This window comes from Sinohyriopsis cumingii, chromosome 11 (genome assembly GCF_028554795.1).
Source record: "Sinohyriopsis cumingii isolate HCF-2022 chromosome 11, ASM2855479v2, whole genome shotgun sequence".
Taxonomy (NCBI): Eukaryota; Metazoa; Mollusca; class Bivalvia; order Unionida; family Unionidae; genus Sinohyriopsis; species Sinohyriopsis cumingii.
The window spans coordinates 71,509,489-71,527,873 of NC_142971.1; the positions used below are offsets into that span (position 1 = coordinate 71,509,489).

The 18,385-nt window shown below is 37.9% G+C and overlaps 1 protein-coding gene and 1 long non-coding RNA gene across 8 annotated transcripts in view; one reads left to right on the top strand and one right to left on the bottom strand.

The window, feature by feature from the left end:
- Positions 1-1,522: 1,522 nt before the first annotated feature.
- Positions 1,523-11,370, bottom strand: LOC149788699 (uncharacterized). The gene is made up of 2 exons (XR_016424206.1): positions 9,496-11,370; positions 1,523-3,026 (listed from the first exon to the last, which is right to left on the bottom strand). It is a non-coding gene; the product is annotated as an uncharacterized LOC149788699 (long non-coding RNA).
- The window catches only part of LOC149788700 (uncharacterized), a 129,836-nt gene continuing 119,011 nt past the window's right edge, over positions 7,561-18,385 (top strand). The window contains exons 1-5 of one of the 7 annotated variants that reach the window (XM_089974786.1): positions 7,565-8,710; positions 12,875-13,057; positions 14,607-14,782; positions 16,730-16,853; positions 17,434-17,574. In XM_089974786.1, coding sequence (XP_089830912.1) covers positions 17,502-17,574 — 73 coding nt within the window. In that variant the 5' untranslated portion in view covers positions 7,565-8,710; positions 12,875-13,057; positions 14,607-14,782; positions 16,730-16,853; positions 17,434-17,501. Of the gene's footprint in view, positions 8,711-11,482; positions 11,604-12,874; positions 13,058-14,606; positions 14,783-16,729; positions 16,854-17,433; positions 17,575-18,385 lie in introns of those variants that run through there. The other 6 variants (XM_089974787.1, XR_016424205.1, XM_089974789.1 and 3 more) reach the window with 6 other exon arrangements.

Below are 18,385 nucleotides of genomic sequence, written 5' to 3' on the forward strand. Positions count from 1 at the left end.
TGAGAAGATTGTGTATGTTCAGAATTAAGTTTCCTCTGACCACTCTCATCCCCATCTTCGGAAGCCGAAGTTCCGTTACGTTAGATGATCTACACCTAGACGGATAGATCAAATAGTCGAGTGCATTCATCTATTGGCATTACGAGTTTCTTCCCTTAGTATGCAATGCCAACTAACCAATAGAGTGTAAAAGCTGCGGCCACAGATGGTGTAGGCAACTGTCTTCAAAGGGATACTTTGCAGGTTTTAATGTCAAACGACTGATTAAATACCAGAAAGAAGCCATTGCAGGCGTATTTTGGGAAAAGGACGTATTTATTCAAACACGGACCGCAGTGGCAAATCGTTTATTTATGAATTAATTCCAGTTGTGTGCGCTCCTTGTCTTGATCATGGAGGAACGATATTCAAAGTTGAACAATTTGATTTTCACTGGATGCTGTGGGTTGTTATCGCATCCACTGAAATTCGCAGACTTAAAGCTGTGAAATATCTGATTGATCCGTCCAGGTGTAGATAGGCTAATATATCTGAACCTTGACTTACGATATAGATCTCATCCCATGTTGGATCTAAGGGTTGTACAATTAATATCGTTGACTCACCCCATAATATCTGTAAAAAAACTACTAGTATCCAACACGGGATTGGAGGTAGGAGATGCCAGAGAAACACACACAGGATAGGAAAGTCAGAGAAACTCCGACAGAGGAAAATATGTCAGAGGATATCAATCCATGATAAACTGAACTCAACTGCTGTTAACCTGATCATTATGTCCAAGACAGTATCGAATGCTTATCATGATTCAGTTTCTTCATCGCGTTCAAATCAAAATAATTCGACCATATAGGGCGGAAGTGTACATACTCGAAAGTAATGTGTTCCATTGCCAGTGTCCACCAGCTGGACGCCCAGTCTGGTCGATGTCCGCTCTTGAGAAGATATGGATGAGTCCAGTATATGTGTTGTCACAAACGTGCTCGGCACAATGCTATCTAATTTGTTTTATACGATGGATGCCACTATCCAATGCTGGCTTAGATGTTCTAACTTTTGCAAGTGGAGTTTGAATTCTCCATCTTTTGCCTAAGACAAAGAACGTGATGAATTTATATATATAAGGAAAAGCTTACTTATAATAACTGATGCATAAGTGGACGAAATACTTTGTAGTCGTCTTCAGGGCGGATGCATGCATGTGTCCTGGTCGTACTATAGATATAGGTCCAAACACAATTTTCAACCGAATGCAGTATATTTCTCTAAAGTGACTAATTCTGACTAATTATTGCATGGTGCCCCACCCAGTCACATTATCCTGACATCAGGCCTACAAGTCCTATCAATAATCTCTAATTGATGAGTGCCATGCGAGGCAGCTGTTAGTACCAATTTTATAAGTCTATGGTATGATTTGGCCGGGGATCGAACCCACGACCTCCCGCATCAGAGGCGGACGCTCTAACAACTAGGCCACCGGAGCGGTCATTTACTTACAGAAAAGTCTAAAATACGCAAATACACAAGTAGTCATTTAATTCACGATTTATTAATTTGAAGAGATATGCAAGAAGGAAAGTACGGGTATTCATTATAATACATATTGGTGGCAAGGAGTGAACACCAAAATTTGATGACAACAGGATCTACAACGGAAATTTCCTTGCTACAGCTTATTTTAGGTTTGCCAGATATTAAAAGATGTTAACAGTTCCATGAGTTACTTGAGCACATGATACAATGTTCAATTTAATAAAGTAAATGTCCAACGAAGATATGATAATATGGAGCAGACGTAAAAGTTAAGGTTGCAAAGCCATCAAATGGAGATATTTTCACAGGGCTTGGTTGAACTCTTGCCTAGTTATGTGCAACCTCCCAGACGTAAGGAAGAGTGGTCCCGCCTGACACTCCCATAGTTGCAAATATTGACGCAGCGCATGGATAGCGCACTGGTCTTGCACGTTTTGGGGCAAGACAGTTAGGCAAAAAAGGGTACCCTTGGAGAGTTTGTAATTTGTAAACTGGACAATTAAACCATTATCACCTATCTGAACCTGAAAGAACTAAAGCACGTCTGGACTGCTGCAACCAGGCTATCCAACCGTCTTTTCCCCTACCCGCTGAAATGCATTCAATGTAAGAAGAAACATAGACTTAAATAGAGCCTCACGAAAGGTATTGTGAGTAGTTATTGGCAGGACTAGAACTAGTTTTTGTAGCATGCATTTATCAATTGGTAGTCTGGCATCTGTGTACGGTAAGTGTTTATGAAGCGATTGCAGGAGTTTTTGAACAAAAAATGAATTGGTTGGATCAGGGATATTTTTTTAGTTTGTGCACATAGCCAACAGCAGAGACTTAGGTAGATATGGTTGATGGTGCATACTTTTTTTTAAATGATACGAGATAAAAAGTGCCAAATCGCTTCTTAAAACCGGAAAAGTGTTGTGGAGTTTTACAGCGGTTAAAAATCTATGTAATGCTTCCAACTGCGCCTGTAGGATTCTACCTAAGATGGAGAAAGCGCACTATGAAATAACATGGACAAATTACTCCCAGTCTGTTAATATCGCTAACTCCGGAATCTGTTTTGAAATTGCCTCTGCACAAGTTGAGAGCTGGAGAAATCTGTGCACCTGTTGGAGAGAAAGAACATCCGCTAAATCGTTTTGAAGATTCGGGACGTGACGAGCACGGAACAAAATAATGTAGTGGAGGCAGGTGAGGACCAGTCGCCGAATCAAATACATAATGTTCCATTCCCTACACGATTGCTTATAGATGATATGAACTAAGGCCATGTTATCGGTATGGACATGAATACAATTGTTAGCAAGCAAAGGTCTCCATATCTGAATAGCAATAACAACAGGGTGAAGTTCAAGAAGAGTAATGTTTTTTCACTTTCCACTCCTCATTCCAAACTCCATTCAACCGTCTAGAGCCCAAAACATCCCTGTAACCCACATTACTAGTAGCGTCAGTAAAGAGATTCAGTGTGTCCGAGTTCAACCAGCGATCTGAAAAGAAGAAAGAGCAACCATTGAATTGCTGAAGAAACCGACTCCACAAAATCAAATAAGATTTTACTGCTTTATTGGGGGGCCCCCGAATGGCCGAGTGGACTAAAGCACTCGCCGTTCTGGATCACTGCCATCTCACCTCTGTATGCGCGGGTTCGAGTCCAAGGCTTGGCTAGCGTGGGTACGTGGAAAGCCTGCCTGTAGCTTCTCGTGGGTCGGTGGTTCTTCCCTGGGTTTTCCAGGGTTCTTCCTTCACCAGTTATACTGGCCGCATGTATAGCCTATCTTGTGCTGAAAAATGGCGTTACACCCTAGAACAACAGCAACAACTGCTTTATTGATTCGAATGTGGTGTTGGGCATATGAAACTCCAAATGTGAGACTAATGAATCGAAGAAGGAATCCTCGCCCTGGGAGTACCACGGCACAAGCACAATTGAGGGTACCGATTATGGACTGAAGATTTATGAAGTGTCATCTTTGCTTTCTGCATGCAGCTTTGTATCAGTTCATGACATGTACCAAGTTCGTCAAGCGGAAGACTCACTGCCAGGTTCCGACAAATGATTGGCCAATGAAACCCATGTGACCACTACGGAGCAATTCAGTTGGCCCTTCCATTATATCATAACAGAGTAAGGTAAAAATGAGACTCAACCTTAATACGCCACCAATAAATGTATTGAAGCAAGCGTAATTAGTTTTACAGATATTTTATATTACTTGGTTGAACCTCATTACACTGCCCATAAATGTACTTACACAAGCGTAAGTAGATTTACATACATGTTATATTCAGTTGGCCCTTCCGGTACACCTCATTATCATAATAGAGTAAGGTAAACTTTAGACCCAACCTCATTACACCACCCATAAATGTATTTACGCAAATGTAAGTACATTTACTTATATTTTATATTACTTGATTAAACAATGTTTCTTTCACTTGATTTAAATCTAGGAAACATGTTCTTCCAGTTACATATGGTCCACTTTTGAAACAATAAACTAATTGGAACTTTCAACCTAAGCTTATTACATAGCTAAAACAATTAGTAAATTCCTTAACCAGTTACTCATAATACATTAACAGTTCTAGTTAATCCCAGTTAACAGAGCCTTTTAAACAGGGTGTGAACTGTTAATATTTGCAGCGTAATCAGAGCTTCTTCTTTCTAAAATCTATTGAAACTTACATGTTACAGTTGTTGACACAAAGATATTTCCAACTTGTTTTTGCATGAGGTCTAGGCATACAATCCACCTTTAATTATTTTGCTACATTTTCTCCACAGAATGCAGTAATCAGTAGCAATTATCAGGATCATTCTAAATCAATGTTAAAACTTGTGTGGCACAACTGTCCAAAAGAAAAAGATGCACAATTCCTGAACTGTCGAAGCAAATGTCGGTGTATAACAGTCAAATGGTTACTTTAATAATATTGATATAAAAGAAATTGACTCCTATAATGCCCTAAGTGGTAAGAGCGTCCACCACAGATGTGGGAGATCATAGGTTCGAACTCCGGCCAGGTCACACCAAAGACTTAAAGAAGTGGTACAAGTACCTGCCTCGCTTGTCGGCCTGGTGTCATGATAATATAACTGGGTGTGTCATGATGCTGCATGTCTGCAGCATAATGCCCCAGTGCAAGACATCACTACAAACTGCCACACTGCAGACATCATAAAGATATGTGATCATCTTCACGACAAATGTCAAACATTAACAGAGGCTGTCATTTTACTAGCACAAGTCAATCCATATGGTGTCAATGCACAACTTGTTATACTGGAAATATAATTATTAACAAACCGTGTAAAAGACGAGTATGTTCCGATTTATGACGAAAATTCAGTTCCTCACCCTTGATGATATTGATTTTTGGGTTATCGTCAATCAGTATCAAAACAGATTTGGTGAGTTGATTTATTGGACTAGTTCCGATTGTTTGAGGGGAAGATTTTATACAACACTATCGGGTCATTCAACTATTGACCCCCTCCCCCTGGAAACAAAAAAATGGACGTTTTTAGTCTAGATATTGAGAAGTGGTCATGAATGAGATAGATATTCTTATCCTTTGAATTTTGCTGCAAAGCAGACAAGTTGTTCCTGTTGGATTCAATACAGGCATTACGAATGCAATGTGCAGTACACATTGAGTTAGAAGTTAAAATAGTAATATAGTTTTGAAAATTATGTAGGTCCATGCAAAAATAAATCCAACTAGAATACATATATCTTAGTTTAATTACAAATGCCGTGTCTCTGCTAGGTGTACGCTGACCATAAAATATTGCTTTAGTACGCTAATTAAATGTTTATCATAATTTTTAACAACCAGTCTGCGCGCGCACACCAGAAAGTCATGTGCTCAACGTGATCGACACAATCTGTATATAAATTCAGATGTAGCTTTTGATTAACGAATGGATGCTGTCTATGCTTTAGACAGCCGAAGACATATTTTATCTCATGTAGCCAGTATCTTATCTCATGTTGTCAGTAGCAGAAATCTGTATAATTTAATCAATCTGTGCAGAACGCTAATATATTTGTTCCATGATAACGTATTTGTGGGCAGAACCCTATACATTTGTTGGCAGAACTCTATATATTTGTGGGCAGACTTTTAAATTATCGTGGGTAGGTACGATCTTAGTAAACTTTATCAAAGGTCAAAACTGCCCGTAATATGTATATAACTGACCGCTAACTAAACACACGAATATGACTATAAAATAAGAGTATATATATATATATATATATATATATATATATATATATATATATATATATATATAACCGCTGACTGCTCACACCGGTCGTATCAAATTCGTCCTACTATTATCAAGCATTCTCCTAAAGAATCCAGGTATAGCACTTTCCGTTGCGTCTGGTGTATAATTATAAGTCTGTCTCTCTGTCTCTCTCACTCTATATATCCTCGTGCTATGTAATATCGATAACCCAGTTAAAGAGAGAAGTATTATACAGGTCGAACTCACTATGTCAACTGAAGGGTGTACAACTAAGAACAGACAATCAAAAGCTATTACCTGGAATTTTTGCTGCTAACAAGTCAACGGGAAAGCAGCAGATGCGATCTTTCAAATGAAATTTGACCTTGTTTTCTAAGTCATCCTTGAAAATTGAAGTAAAATTTTGTCACTAGAATTAATTTACTACCCACCTGAAGCAACATCTAAAGTGTGGGGTAAGCAGGTTCTGTGAGGACAAAGGAAAGTGTGAGGCATTATTTGTACGAGGACAAAGGAAGTGTGAATACAAAGGAACGTGGACGCAATTTTTTCTTTTTAACATACTGAGGCATATTGAGTTACAGTCTTATGGACAGTTGTGGTGTTTATATATCTGAACAAGATTCCAGTTCCAAATCAAGTATACTTCGTAGTGACGTAGAGAGCTATCACGTGCCCTGGGGTGAGAAACACCCGAGCCTCTTCTAGTTTTTGTTCCAACAAAATTTTTGTTTTAGAAAATTTAAAAGTCTTGTTCTGCCTGGCCCCTTTATGGGCCCGGGGATATATCCCTGATTGAGCCCTCCCTCCCCCCCCCCCCGTCGGCCCTGGCTATTGATATTGCAAATAGACTTAAATAATGGTTGGGTGTTGTATAGTCAAATATCACTTATAGAACGTAATGAGTGTAAACTTATGTATTATCAACACAAAAATCTGTCATTCAATTGTTCAGGGACAATATGTTTTATGGAACATATATTGCATGAGCTATACTAGGCAATTTGATATTGTAATTTACGCGCAGCAGATAACGGCATTTTTGCAGTATTGAGATATTTGACTGCAATTATCTTTTTGCATGAAGACGATGCAAGATGCAACAGTGCCTCAATATCAGAAGAGAACATATATATTGTGCTAAATATGTACAAAAATGTAGAAATAGTGGAGTTGGAAATAACAATATTAATTGAATCGTTGTCGTTGCATCACCACCACAATCATCGTCACCAAGATAGCCGCCGTCACTACCACAGTCAGAGAACGTCTAAATTGACAACGTTGTAATTGTCCTCGTTAGGAAACACAACGTGTTCAATGTCTATACGCTGGCCCACGTTAGCAGACAATCTCTGCAACGCCATAGTGGCACAAGTAAGCAAACACATTTGCGTAATGTCTGCAACGCTGTAATGGCCCACGCCAGCAAACCAAACCGGGTCATTGTCGACAGTGCTGTAATGGTCTCATTAACAAACACAACGGGGTCAATGTCCCTAACGCTGTAATGACTCACGTTAACAAAGTTAACGCGGTTAATGTCTCGAACGCTGTAATGACCCACGTTAGTAAGCACAGCGGGGTGAATGTGGCCAATGCTGCAATGGCGCACGTTAGTAAGCATAGAGGGGTCAATGTCGATAACGCTGTGATGGCCCGTGTTAGCAAGCACGGCGGGACTTAAGGCTTATGTACTTGGCAGGTGGGTGCATTGTATGATTTTGTTTCATACTAGTTTGCTGTAAGACCGTCCTGAACGCGGTTATTTCAAATGGACTAAGTAATTTATTACACCCAATGTGTCATATGAGCATATCTATTTATAGTACATACGATGGTGGTGGTATTTTGAAAGATGATGTAATAAATAAAGCAGATGCATCATCTCTGGTGATTGTAGTGGTGGATTTTATTTTATCGATCAGTAAGAATCTGCAGCAGCTTTGCTGGTGTCAACAATACAGAAGAAGAGCAAAAACGTAAAAAAAAAAATTGAAACGGTGGCGTTTGTATGAATATCAACGAGGTGTTAATAGTGACAGCAGGCAGTGATTGTATAAAACATGGCATACAGTTAATTTAGGAGTAAAAGCAATAAATACATCATAAACAGTAGCAGTGTTTCCAGTAATAGTTTGTGATGAGGTGATAAATGCTGATTTCATTGCAATGAGAGAGTAAAGCTATAATCGCTGGATTGGCAGTGCTAGTGGTTCGACCAGATTGGGAGTCCTGACAGTAGTTCTAACAATACTGTTTGGTGTGATGCTGAGTGCCGTTTATTGTGGTAGCAACAGCGGCACTCTTAGTAGTGGTAGCTAAAGTAGTATTTGTAATTGTTGTAGTCATGGTCGTGGTGGTGGTGGTAACATTAGTTGAAAAGGAAAATAAAGGAAAAGGAGGAGGAGGATTTTAATTCATTGTAGCAGTATGTGGCAGAGGAACAACTAGAAAGAAAGAAAGAAAGAAAGAAAGAAAGACAAAAGATTGATAGACAGATAGATAGATGCATATATTCGAGTTACTAAATTCAAGCAAACAGAAAGACTTGTATGAAAAGGTCGAAGTTTTGTTTCCATAATTTGATCCTTCCTCATTATGTCGTTATTTTATTTTAACTGCCTTTCTTAGTTTGAACAAAGCACGTGATCTAGCGATACAATTCATGTTTATCCTTCACATGTCCTTGAACTAATAATTCTCAGCAGCATAACTTAGCCAGGTACGGAGTTACCTGTTCAGTACCTAGCTAGCTTGTTGCTGCATGCTTCATAAATTCTGTGCATTGACTGGCGGGTTTGTTAATAGCGTCACAACTTTGCCTGGGAAGGTACCAAAAACATACATGACGAAATGTCAAACTCCAAATAATTCAGGAAGCTTACAGATTAAGGGATTTATACAAATTTTGTAAGTATCATTTTTTATATGATTACTATACTACACAAACGCGAATTCACATTATACGTATTCATAATGGGTGTTGGCCAGTTATCAGCCAGGTTAAGTCTAACTGCATACAAACGTAGCCATGTTACCCGTTTTTACAATTACTGTAACTTCTATTTAGTCAATGTATTTTGCAAATATTATTCTGACTACATAAATAGGCATTCCTACTACCTGTGTTCACGATTATGGAATCTCATACCCAGTCATTGTATAAAATGATATTGGAATGACATTACTTTGGAGGGTATTTATTATCCACTATTTACATATATACATATCATGGCCGAGTTCAGACTTGAAACAAATGTATCAACTTACAATCGTTATGGTAGAGATTGAAGTGGAAGACGGTGGTGATTCTAAAATTTGCGTTGAACCCAATAACAACATGTAAACAGTTTTTAAAATGACATTAATTTTGCAAGTTTTTATATATTTTGTAGACAAATATTTGGGAGACAGAAACATCATTGAAATAATAGTTTGCAACACAGTCAGCCAGGTATGCTGTAATCTGTACGTTACCTAACTTGTTCATACATGCTTCAAAAGTTCACTGCAGTGATTGGCTTGTTTGTTTAAAACCTCACAACTTCGCATGGGAAGGTTAAAAAAGACATGTTGCCGAATCAGACATGCCAACTATTTCAGGAACCTTACATTGTAAGGGATTTATATAAATTTTGTAAGCATCATTCTTCTTTGTCTGATTACTAAACTGCACAAATGCACATTCATCTTACCTGTGTTCACAATGGGTGTGGGGTAGTTACCTGTCAGTATCATACAAAGGAGGCCCTAAGTGGTCTAAAGCGCTCGCCGTTCCGGACCACTGCCATCTCACCTCTGTCTGCGTGGGTTCGAGTCCAAGGCTCGGCTAGCGTGGGTAAGTGGGAAAGCCTGCCAGTAACTTCTCGTGGGTTGGTGGTTCTTCCTTGGGTTTTCCAGGGTTTTTCCTCCACCAGTTATACTGGCCGCCATGTATAGCCTATCTTGTGCTGAAAATGGCGTTAAACCCTAGAAAAACAAACTCGGTCATATTACCCGTATTCATATTTACGGTAACTTCTGTCTAGTCAATGTTATTTTGCAAATATCAGTCGGGGGCCCCGAGTGGCCTAGTGGTCTCAAGTGCTCACTGTTCCAGATCACTGCCATCTCAACTCTGCGTGTTTTCTAATGGGTACGTGATAAAGTTTGCCAGTAGATTCTCGTAGGGTCGGTAGTTCTTCCCGGACTTTTCCTGGGTTCTTTGTCCATCAGTAATAATTACCGCCATGTATGGCCTATTCTGAACCGAAAATTTGCGTTAAACCCCATAACAACAACAGAAACAAATATCAGTCTGACTACAGAGATACGTATTCATATAGCCCGTGTTCACAATTAAAGAAATATATCAACTGTTAATGGAATGATATTACTTTCGGAGATATTTGTTACCCAGTATTGACATAAATTTAATGATTGAGTTCAGACAACAATGAATAAACTTCCAATCGATTTGACAGAGACTTGAGTGTAGTACGGTAGTGATCATAATAAGTACTCTAGTGTATGCAATTTTGAAATGCCATTAATTTTAAGATTTGATATTGTGGAAATGAAAAAGAGTAATAGAGTATGGATATGTAGTTTTGTATGTTTCTTCTAGTTTTAAATCGCTAGATACTATTAATTGGCATTACAATAGACAGAAGAAATACATAAATAAACGAGCAATACAGACTATTATGCATCACATTTATTTTGTGTGTTCAACTATAAGTCTTGCTTAAATTTTAATGGTTATTGTTTTCAAATATACGAACTGAATTGAAATTCTGACGTACAACACATTTCATTCGCAGCAGTGTGGTAGAGTTCCTAGTGAATATCGTGTACGGCAGATTTCCTTGGTAACAATGTGGTACTGTTTCTAGTGAATATCGTGTACGAGACATTTCATTGATAGCAATGTGTACAGTTTATAGTGAATATCGTGTACGAGACGTTTCATTGATAGCAATGTGTACAGTTTCTAGTGACTATCGTGTACGACACATTTCATCGGCAGCAATACGGTACAGTTTCAAGTGACTATCGTGTACGACTACTGGTGACTAGAAGAGCTGAAAATATACGACGGCTTGCTGTCATTATTCATAAACAATGACCCGGATATGAGAGAAGATTGTGTATGAAAATGTATGTACATCGTAATCTCTTGGTAGGCTTGTCGTTTGTATATAAATTTAGTTTCTTCTGACGCTCTCACCCCCATCTTTGGAACCAAATGTCCGATATTTTAGCCGATCTACATATAGGCGGATAGATCAAATATTCGAGTGCATTGCAATAGACATGATAGAGACGTCTATCGGGATTACGAGTTTCTTCCCTTAGAATGCAATGCCAGCTAACCAATAGCATGTAAAAGCGGCGGCAGCAGATGGTGTAGGAAACCGACTTGAAATGGATACTTGGTAGGTTTTAATATCGAACGTCTGACTAATACCAGAAAGAAGCCAATGCAGCTGGAATCAGCTCACAATTAATACTTCCGACGAATGTAGTTCTATTCTATTTTTAGAACATTTTTTCCTCTCTCATTTTGGTGGTGATAGAGGAGTTTATTTATGCATTTTTGGTAGGGATTTAAAGGTAACTGTTTATTCTTGATAATATGAGCTCAGGGTGTTGTTGTCTGTGTGTATTTCGGCGACAGTGCACAGTGAGTAATAAGGCCTTGGTGATGATCCGGAAGTGAAATATGTGTTCTGTTTACATACTGCTATGTTGACAGTCCAGCATCTCAAAAAAGAGCAGGTCAACCTTTGAAGAGAACTTCACCGTGAAGTCATCTTTGAAGGTATTTTAGATTAACATACGATTTGCATTGATTGACACACAGTGGAAAGGTCAGTACTGAGAAACAAAATGTAGAGAACATATAGTAAAATTAATTGTGTTATATGTCCTGTCAGGGCAGCATTGATTCAACTTTAAATTGCTATAAAAAAATTGTATTATTAATGATAGACACATGAGATTTTCACACCATGCGTATATTGACTGTAGCAATCAGAAAATATTATTAAAAGTTAAGAAATTTAATTAATGTTTTTAAATTAATTAAAAAAATTAAAAAATTAATAAATATTTTTTTCCCTTTAAATTCACAGAAGTGGTATCTGTTGGACATGACACTCGTTATTATTAGCAGCAATGTATTCCAACACCATATAGAAGTTGCAATAAACGATTTTTTCAGAGACTCACAGCGAAAATCTCATTAAATTCTGTAATAGCACCTACTAGTGGTTGTACAATATGGACAGGAAATGTAACAGCCAATGGATTATATGGTCTATTGTCATATAAGGATCCCGTGACAAACACATGGAAGAAAAAACATGTTCACAGACTGGCACTGATGGTGAAGTTGAGAAGTCTGACTATACTAAAGGAGCTATATGCATCCCATTTATGCCATAATAGTTTGTGTGTGAATGTGGATCATCTGATTCTAGAGCGTCTTTCCTTTAACAATAATAGGCAGTATTGCAAAGGTTATGGTCATTGCATTGGCCATGGTGTCTATCCAGACCGCATGATAAGGTTGAAATTGTAATTTGGAATAAATTCAGGTATCATGATATATCCTTTACACCCACCCACATCCATATCAATTTATGTCTGGCATGGAAGGAAGGATGGATGGATGTGTTGAGTAATAAGGTGAAAGGAAAGAGTGTGGTCTTTATTTTAGTAGAACATGCTGGGATGACAGTGCTTTCTTAAATACATTCCTTCCTTCCTTCCTTCCTTCATTCATTCATTTAGCTAGTCTAATAAGTCATGTCTTGTCATGTCATGTTATTTCAATTTCAATTTTTTTAAATCTTTATTTATTTTACTTTTTAATTTCTTTATTTGTGTTTTCATATTCAGAGAAAATTGTTTCGACCTCTCCATAGGTCTCATCAGATGGTAGTAAGTAACACAACTGCACATAACATGCGTTGTGTTACCTACGGATTTCCCCACTACAGTTTTCCATTCTGTACAATGTGTTCTTCATGGTGTCTTTGAGCACTTTCATTTTAAACATGGAATTAAGATAACTTTTTCTGTCTGCAGTGTCCATTGGCTCCTGCTAAACCTTTGCATAAGAGTGATCGCCCTTGGTGTCTAGCTGTCCTTTGCAGTAGTCAGACTTCCTATTTCCTTGCTGTGTCCTGTACCTCAGATGGGCCTGTATAATATTTCCTCGTCTTGCTAGAATACGTTTCCTGGTTTGTGGATGCTTTTGATAAACTGATGGTAAGTGCAGTCTTTATCCATTGTCTCCAGTGATCTCAGAGTTCTTGTTGAAAAATTACCTCCCAAGTGTGTCACCTTTATTTTCAGTGGATCCCAGGCTGTTATTGAGTCTGTGTATTGTTGAATGCACTCTTACCTCAAAGTTTCTGGAATAGTTCACATTTTTAGGTAATGAAACACTGATCTGTTCACCGCCTCACATTTCTGTGTGTTTGAGTTCAGTCGCAGTCTTTCTACAACATCACAGGAGAGTGTCATTTTCAGAACTTCTAACAGAATGTTCTTATTATTTTCTGTCATGTTGAGATGAGTCACTTGATGAAGGCCCAGGTATGCTGATCGCATCCACCAGCTGTTAGTACTTCCTTCTCCACAGACCTTTGAATAATACCGGCATTTGGAGAAGGCCCCTGAAAAACATCGCACAGTTGCATCCATTACTTGGGGAAGTTGACATTTGATTTTTATAACATCACCACTATTGTCCTCCATCATTTGCTTGGAGATTAAACCGCAACGTGGTATAATGTCTCGGCTGACAATTTTCTGTTTGAGCCTTTTTCTTTCTCTTGTGCTTATTCCTGGAAAAATGTTTTCACTAAATATTGCAGAATTACACCGTTTGAACTGTAAACGACCCAAATGGATGGGATCCGACAGTCTTTCTACTTTCCACATTGAATGCAGAATGGTGTAAACATTTTGGAAGCCAGCAGCAGCCTGTGCATCTCCATCTGTTGTTGCATGTCTAATGAAAATCTCTTGCAGCACAAACTTGTTTCCCATTTCTCTTGCCATTTCACACTCTGAATGTGGTGCAACTGGTGACGATTTGCTGTGCAGTCAACATGGCCTCCTGGACATTTCTAGTCAAAACCTTTCCCCTTCAGCCATGCTTCAGTTCAACACAGCTTGTTTTCTACTGTAGTCTCCTCAATCTATTACTTCTCTGTAACAGTTTCGCAGGCAATTCCAACAGCTTGTGATGAACTTTGACCAGGTTTCTTTTCATGTCCAAAGCTAATGGCATTGTATCTTGCATCAAAAGCAAAATTTATTTGCTCAGAATGCTGAACACCACGCATAACATTAACTTATTTGACTAGTTTCAGCTTGTCTGTCATGTCCATTTCATTGAGCTCCACAGTTGCTTTGCCTACAAGGTTGGAGGCCCTTTGCATAGCTGTTCTGCTAGGTGGCGGAATGTCAGTGGCTGCAAGCAAGTATTTAACCCTGGTATTGCACATTGGTGTATCTTGTAGTCCAGCTTGAAACATCGTATTTGCAGCAGCAGGATTTGGCCCAGGTCTATTTGTTTTTATCTCAGCATCCAACTTATACTCTGGTGACTTAAAGCTACAGATTTTACACATCATGGTATGCTTTCAAGCAAGTCCCCATTTTTTTCATGAGCAATTTGGAACTCTGGTCTGCCACATATGTTGACTTGATTACCATGGCTATGAATGATATCATTCGACATTTCAACATTTTATTTCATACAGATCATACGTGTCCAATCGTGCTCATTTGAATTTGTCTCTTTCAGGTCTAGTTTTGCTTTGGATGATGGTCGTAGAATTTTTGCAGACCCAGGTGTGTCATTACAGTCTGGTGCCTGAACTGACTTGAGACCTCCATTTGTCGGCTTTGTCACTGCTATGAGAGAGAACTTGTCTGCATCAGTTCTTCTAGTCACTGGAGCAAATGCAGCACTGGAACTTGGTAGAGTATCATCAGTCAGATATGTGACTCCTTTGTTATGTGGAATATATCCAGGTTTTAAAAAAGTTGTCTTCCCCTTCATGGTTTCAGTTACAATAACAGCATGTAAAATACAATAATTATCTCTCTCTCTCTCTCTCTCTCTCTCTCTCTCTCTCTCTCTCTCTCTCTCTCTCTCTCTCTCTCTCTCTCTCTCTCTCTCTCTCTCTCTCTCACTTACACAACTAGGAGAAGGCATGCCAGCTTGGTTTCAGAGAACTTCACCAACTCTTCAAATGATGTCATGTACTTGGTTATATCCAGCTTGCATATTTAGATGCTACCAGATTTCAGGTGTTACCTTTCATTGACAAGCTCTGGTTTAATTCCTCCAAACCTGATAAGGAAAACCATTGATGTTTATCACAAAAGAATGCAGAGACGTTGTCATAGAACAAAATTTGTCAACTTCAGGTTTTAAATTTTCATTAAAATTTAAGTTAAATTTAAATTTTCATATCAAAATATGTATCATTTTTTAAAATTAAATTTTCTAAGAAAGTTAAACAGTCAAGTTTTTTTTCCTAGTAATTTCCAGATTGGTGTTAGAACTAAAAACTAATTACAGTTTTTTTGAAGTGTTTATCTTGGTTAGCAAAATCACAATTAAACTTTACGTTTGTGCATTTTTGAAATTCGGACATTTGGAATTGGCTTGTGCTTGTGTTAGAGCGGTGTCAGCTTAAAGCCTATAACTATCCTATTCATGGATGAAATTCCTTAAAACTTTGCAGCAGTATTTAAGAGACATTGATTTGTCACGGATGGAAGTTTTGTCCATGGAGGTGAAATTGTATAACCCTGTCAGGAATCAGGTCACAATTAATAATTCCAGTTCAGTATCCACGAATGCAGTTCTAGTCTATTTTTAGAACATTTTTCCTCTCTCATTTTGGTGTTGATAGAAGAGTTTTATTTATACATTTTGGTAGGGATTTAAAGGTATCTGTTTATTCTTAATAATATGAGCTCAGGGTGTTGTTATCTGGGTGTGTATTTCGGCGACAGTGCACAGTGAGTAATAAGGCCTTGGTGATGATCCGGAAGTGAAATCTGTGTTCTGTTTACATGCTGCTATTTTGACAGTCCAGCTTCTCAAAAAAGAGCAGATCAACCTTTGACGAGAACTTCACCGTGAAGTCATCTTTGAATGTATTTTAGATTAACATATGATTTGTATTGATTGTCACACAGTAGAAAAGTCAGTCCTGTGAAACAAATGTAGAGAACATATAGTAATATTAATTGTGTTCTGTGTCCATTTGAGGAAAAGGATGTATTTGTGCCAACATGGACCAGCAGTGGAAAGTCCTTTTTTATGAATCCATTCTAGTTTTTTGCATCCCTTGTCTTGATATATGTTGTTTACTTTGATTTGTGTGACTTCACAGGTATGTGTTTACATGACTAACTTTTGATTGGTGTGACTTCACAGGTATGTTTACATGACTGGCTTTTGAAAGACGTATGTGACTGCAGCGGAATGTGTTTGTGTGACCGGCTTTTAATATACAAGTGTGACTTCAAAGGCATGCGTTTACATGATCGGCCTTTGTTAGACAGGTGTGACTTTAAACGTATACGTTCATATGACCGACCTTTTGTAGATATAGGTGTAACTTTAAACAAGCAAGCGATTTTGAATTGAAACCGATTATTTTAAACTGTTTTGGCTACCCAATTCATTGTCATTAAAATTGTATAGAGTTACAAATATAAACGAAACCAAATGGAAAGTGTTATCCGTGGATTCTCCAGTGAATGCTTAATATATCTCTAATTCTTTATACTTTGATTTCAGTTCGAGTAGTTAGATTAGAATTAGTTACTAGGTCGAAATGCGAGTGTGTCTGCAACTCATATGCATATACCGCCGGCTCTGTATCATTATTTTTTATATATGTTTAGTCGTGATGGCGAATGAAATGGTGCGTGCAGCCAAGACGACGAGTACCATTTACCCGTGGACCTGGGTTCGAATCTCCGAAGAGTTAAAGAGATAATATTCTTGCGATAATTCAAATCTCTTTAAGTAGGTATTAATATCTTACATCTATATACCGATCCATGCGTTAGATTATTAATTGTATGGCCTGTATGTAGAATCACCTTAGAGTTATACAGTGATTCATACTGGGGATAATTAATTCATTGGCTTATATGTAGAATCACCTTACAGTTGTACAGTGATTTATACTGGGGATAATTAATTATTTGGCCTGTATGTAGAATCACCATACAGTTATACAGTGATTCATAATGGGGATTATTAATTCAGTGGCCTGTATGTAGAATCACCTTAGAGTTATACAGTGATTCATACTGGGGATAATTAATTCATTGGCTTGTATGTAGAATCACCTTACATTTATACAGTGATGCTGGAGATTATTAATTCACTGGCCTTCTCACTTTGCTTGCAAACCAATAATACATGGTGTTTCAATGCGCACATGCATATAGTCTAGAGTTAGTTTTAAGCAGTACATATTTAATTGATTCCTAAGATATTGCTCTTTTATACACAAGGTGAAAGTTCAATAAGCATTTCTAAATTAAATAGTAGTTATATATTGGATTTTGGATGGAAGTTGATTCACTTTCTTTTGCAGCCGACATTGGCAGTGTGTTAGGTTGACAATTCATTTCACCTAGATTCACAGTAAATTAAAACGTCACGATGGCGGCATCAAGGTCACAATATGTTGCTTGCAGGTTGGTCGAAGACAGGACTCTGGAACTAGAAACGACAGGTATGTGATAGATAAATTGAATATAACAACTTGGACACATATAACATGATCTGGTCGAATATAGGACTATGGAACTAGAAACGACAGGTATGTGATAGATAAATTGAATATAACAACTTGGACACATATAACATGATCTGGTCGAAGATAGGACTATGGAACTAGAAACGACATGTATGTAATAGATACATTGAATATAACAACTTGGACATAGATAACACGATCTGGTCGAAGATAGGACTATGGAACTAGAAACGACAGGTATGTGCTAGATACATTGAATATAACAACTTGGACACATATAACATGATCTGGTCGAAGATACGACTATGGAACTAGAAACGACAGGTACGTGATAGAAAAATTGAATATAACAACTAGGACACATATAACATGATCTGGTCGAAGATAGGACTCTGAAACTACGAATGAAAGGTAAGTGATAGATAAATTGACTATAACAACTTGGACACATATAACATGATCTGGTCGAAGATAGGACTATGGAACTACGAACGACAGGTATGTGATAGATACATTGAATATAACAACTTGGACACATATAACATGATCCGGTCGAAGATAGGACTATGGAACTACAAACGACAGGTATGTGATAGATAAATTGAATATAACAATTTGGACACATATAACATGATCTGGTCGAAGATAGGACTCTGGAACTAGAAACGACAGGTATGTGATAGATAAATTGAATATAACAACTTGGACACAGATAACGTGATCTGGTCGAAGATAGGACTATGGAACTAGAAACGACAGGTATGTGATAGATAAATTGAATATAACA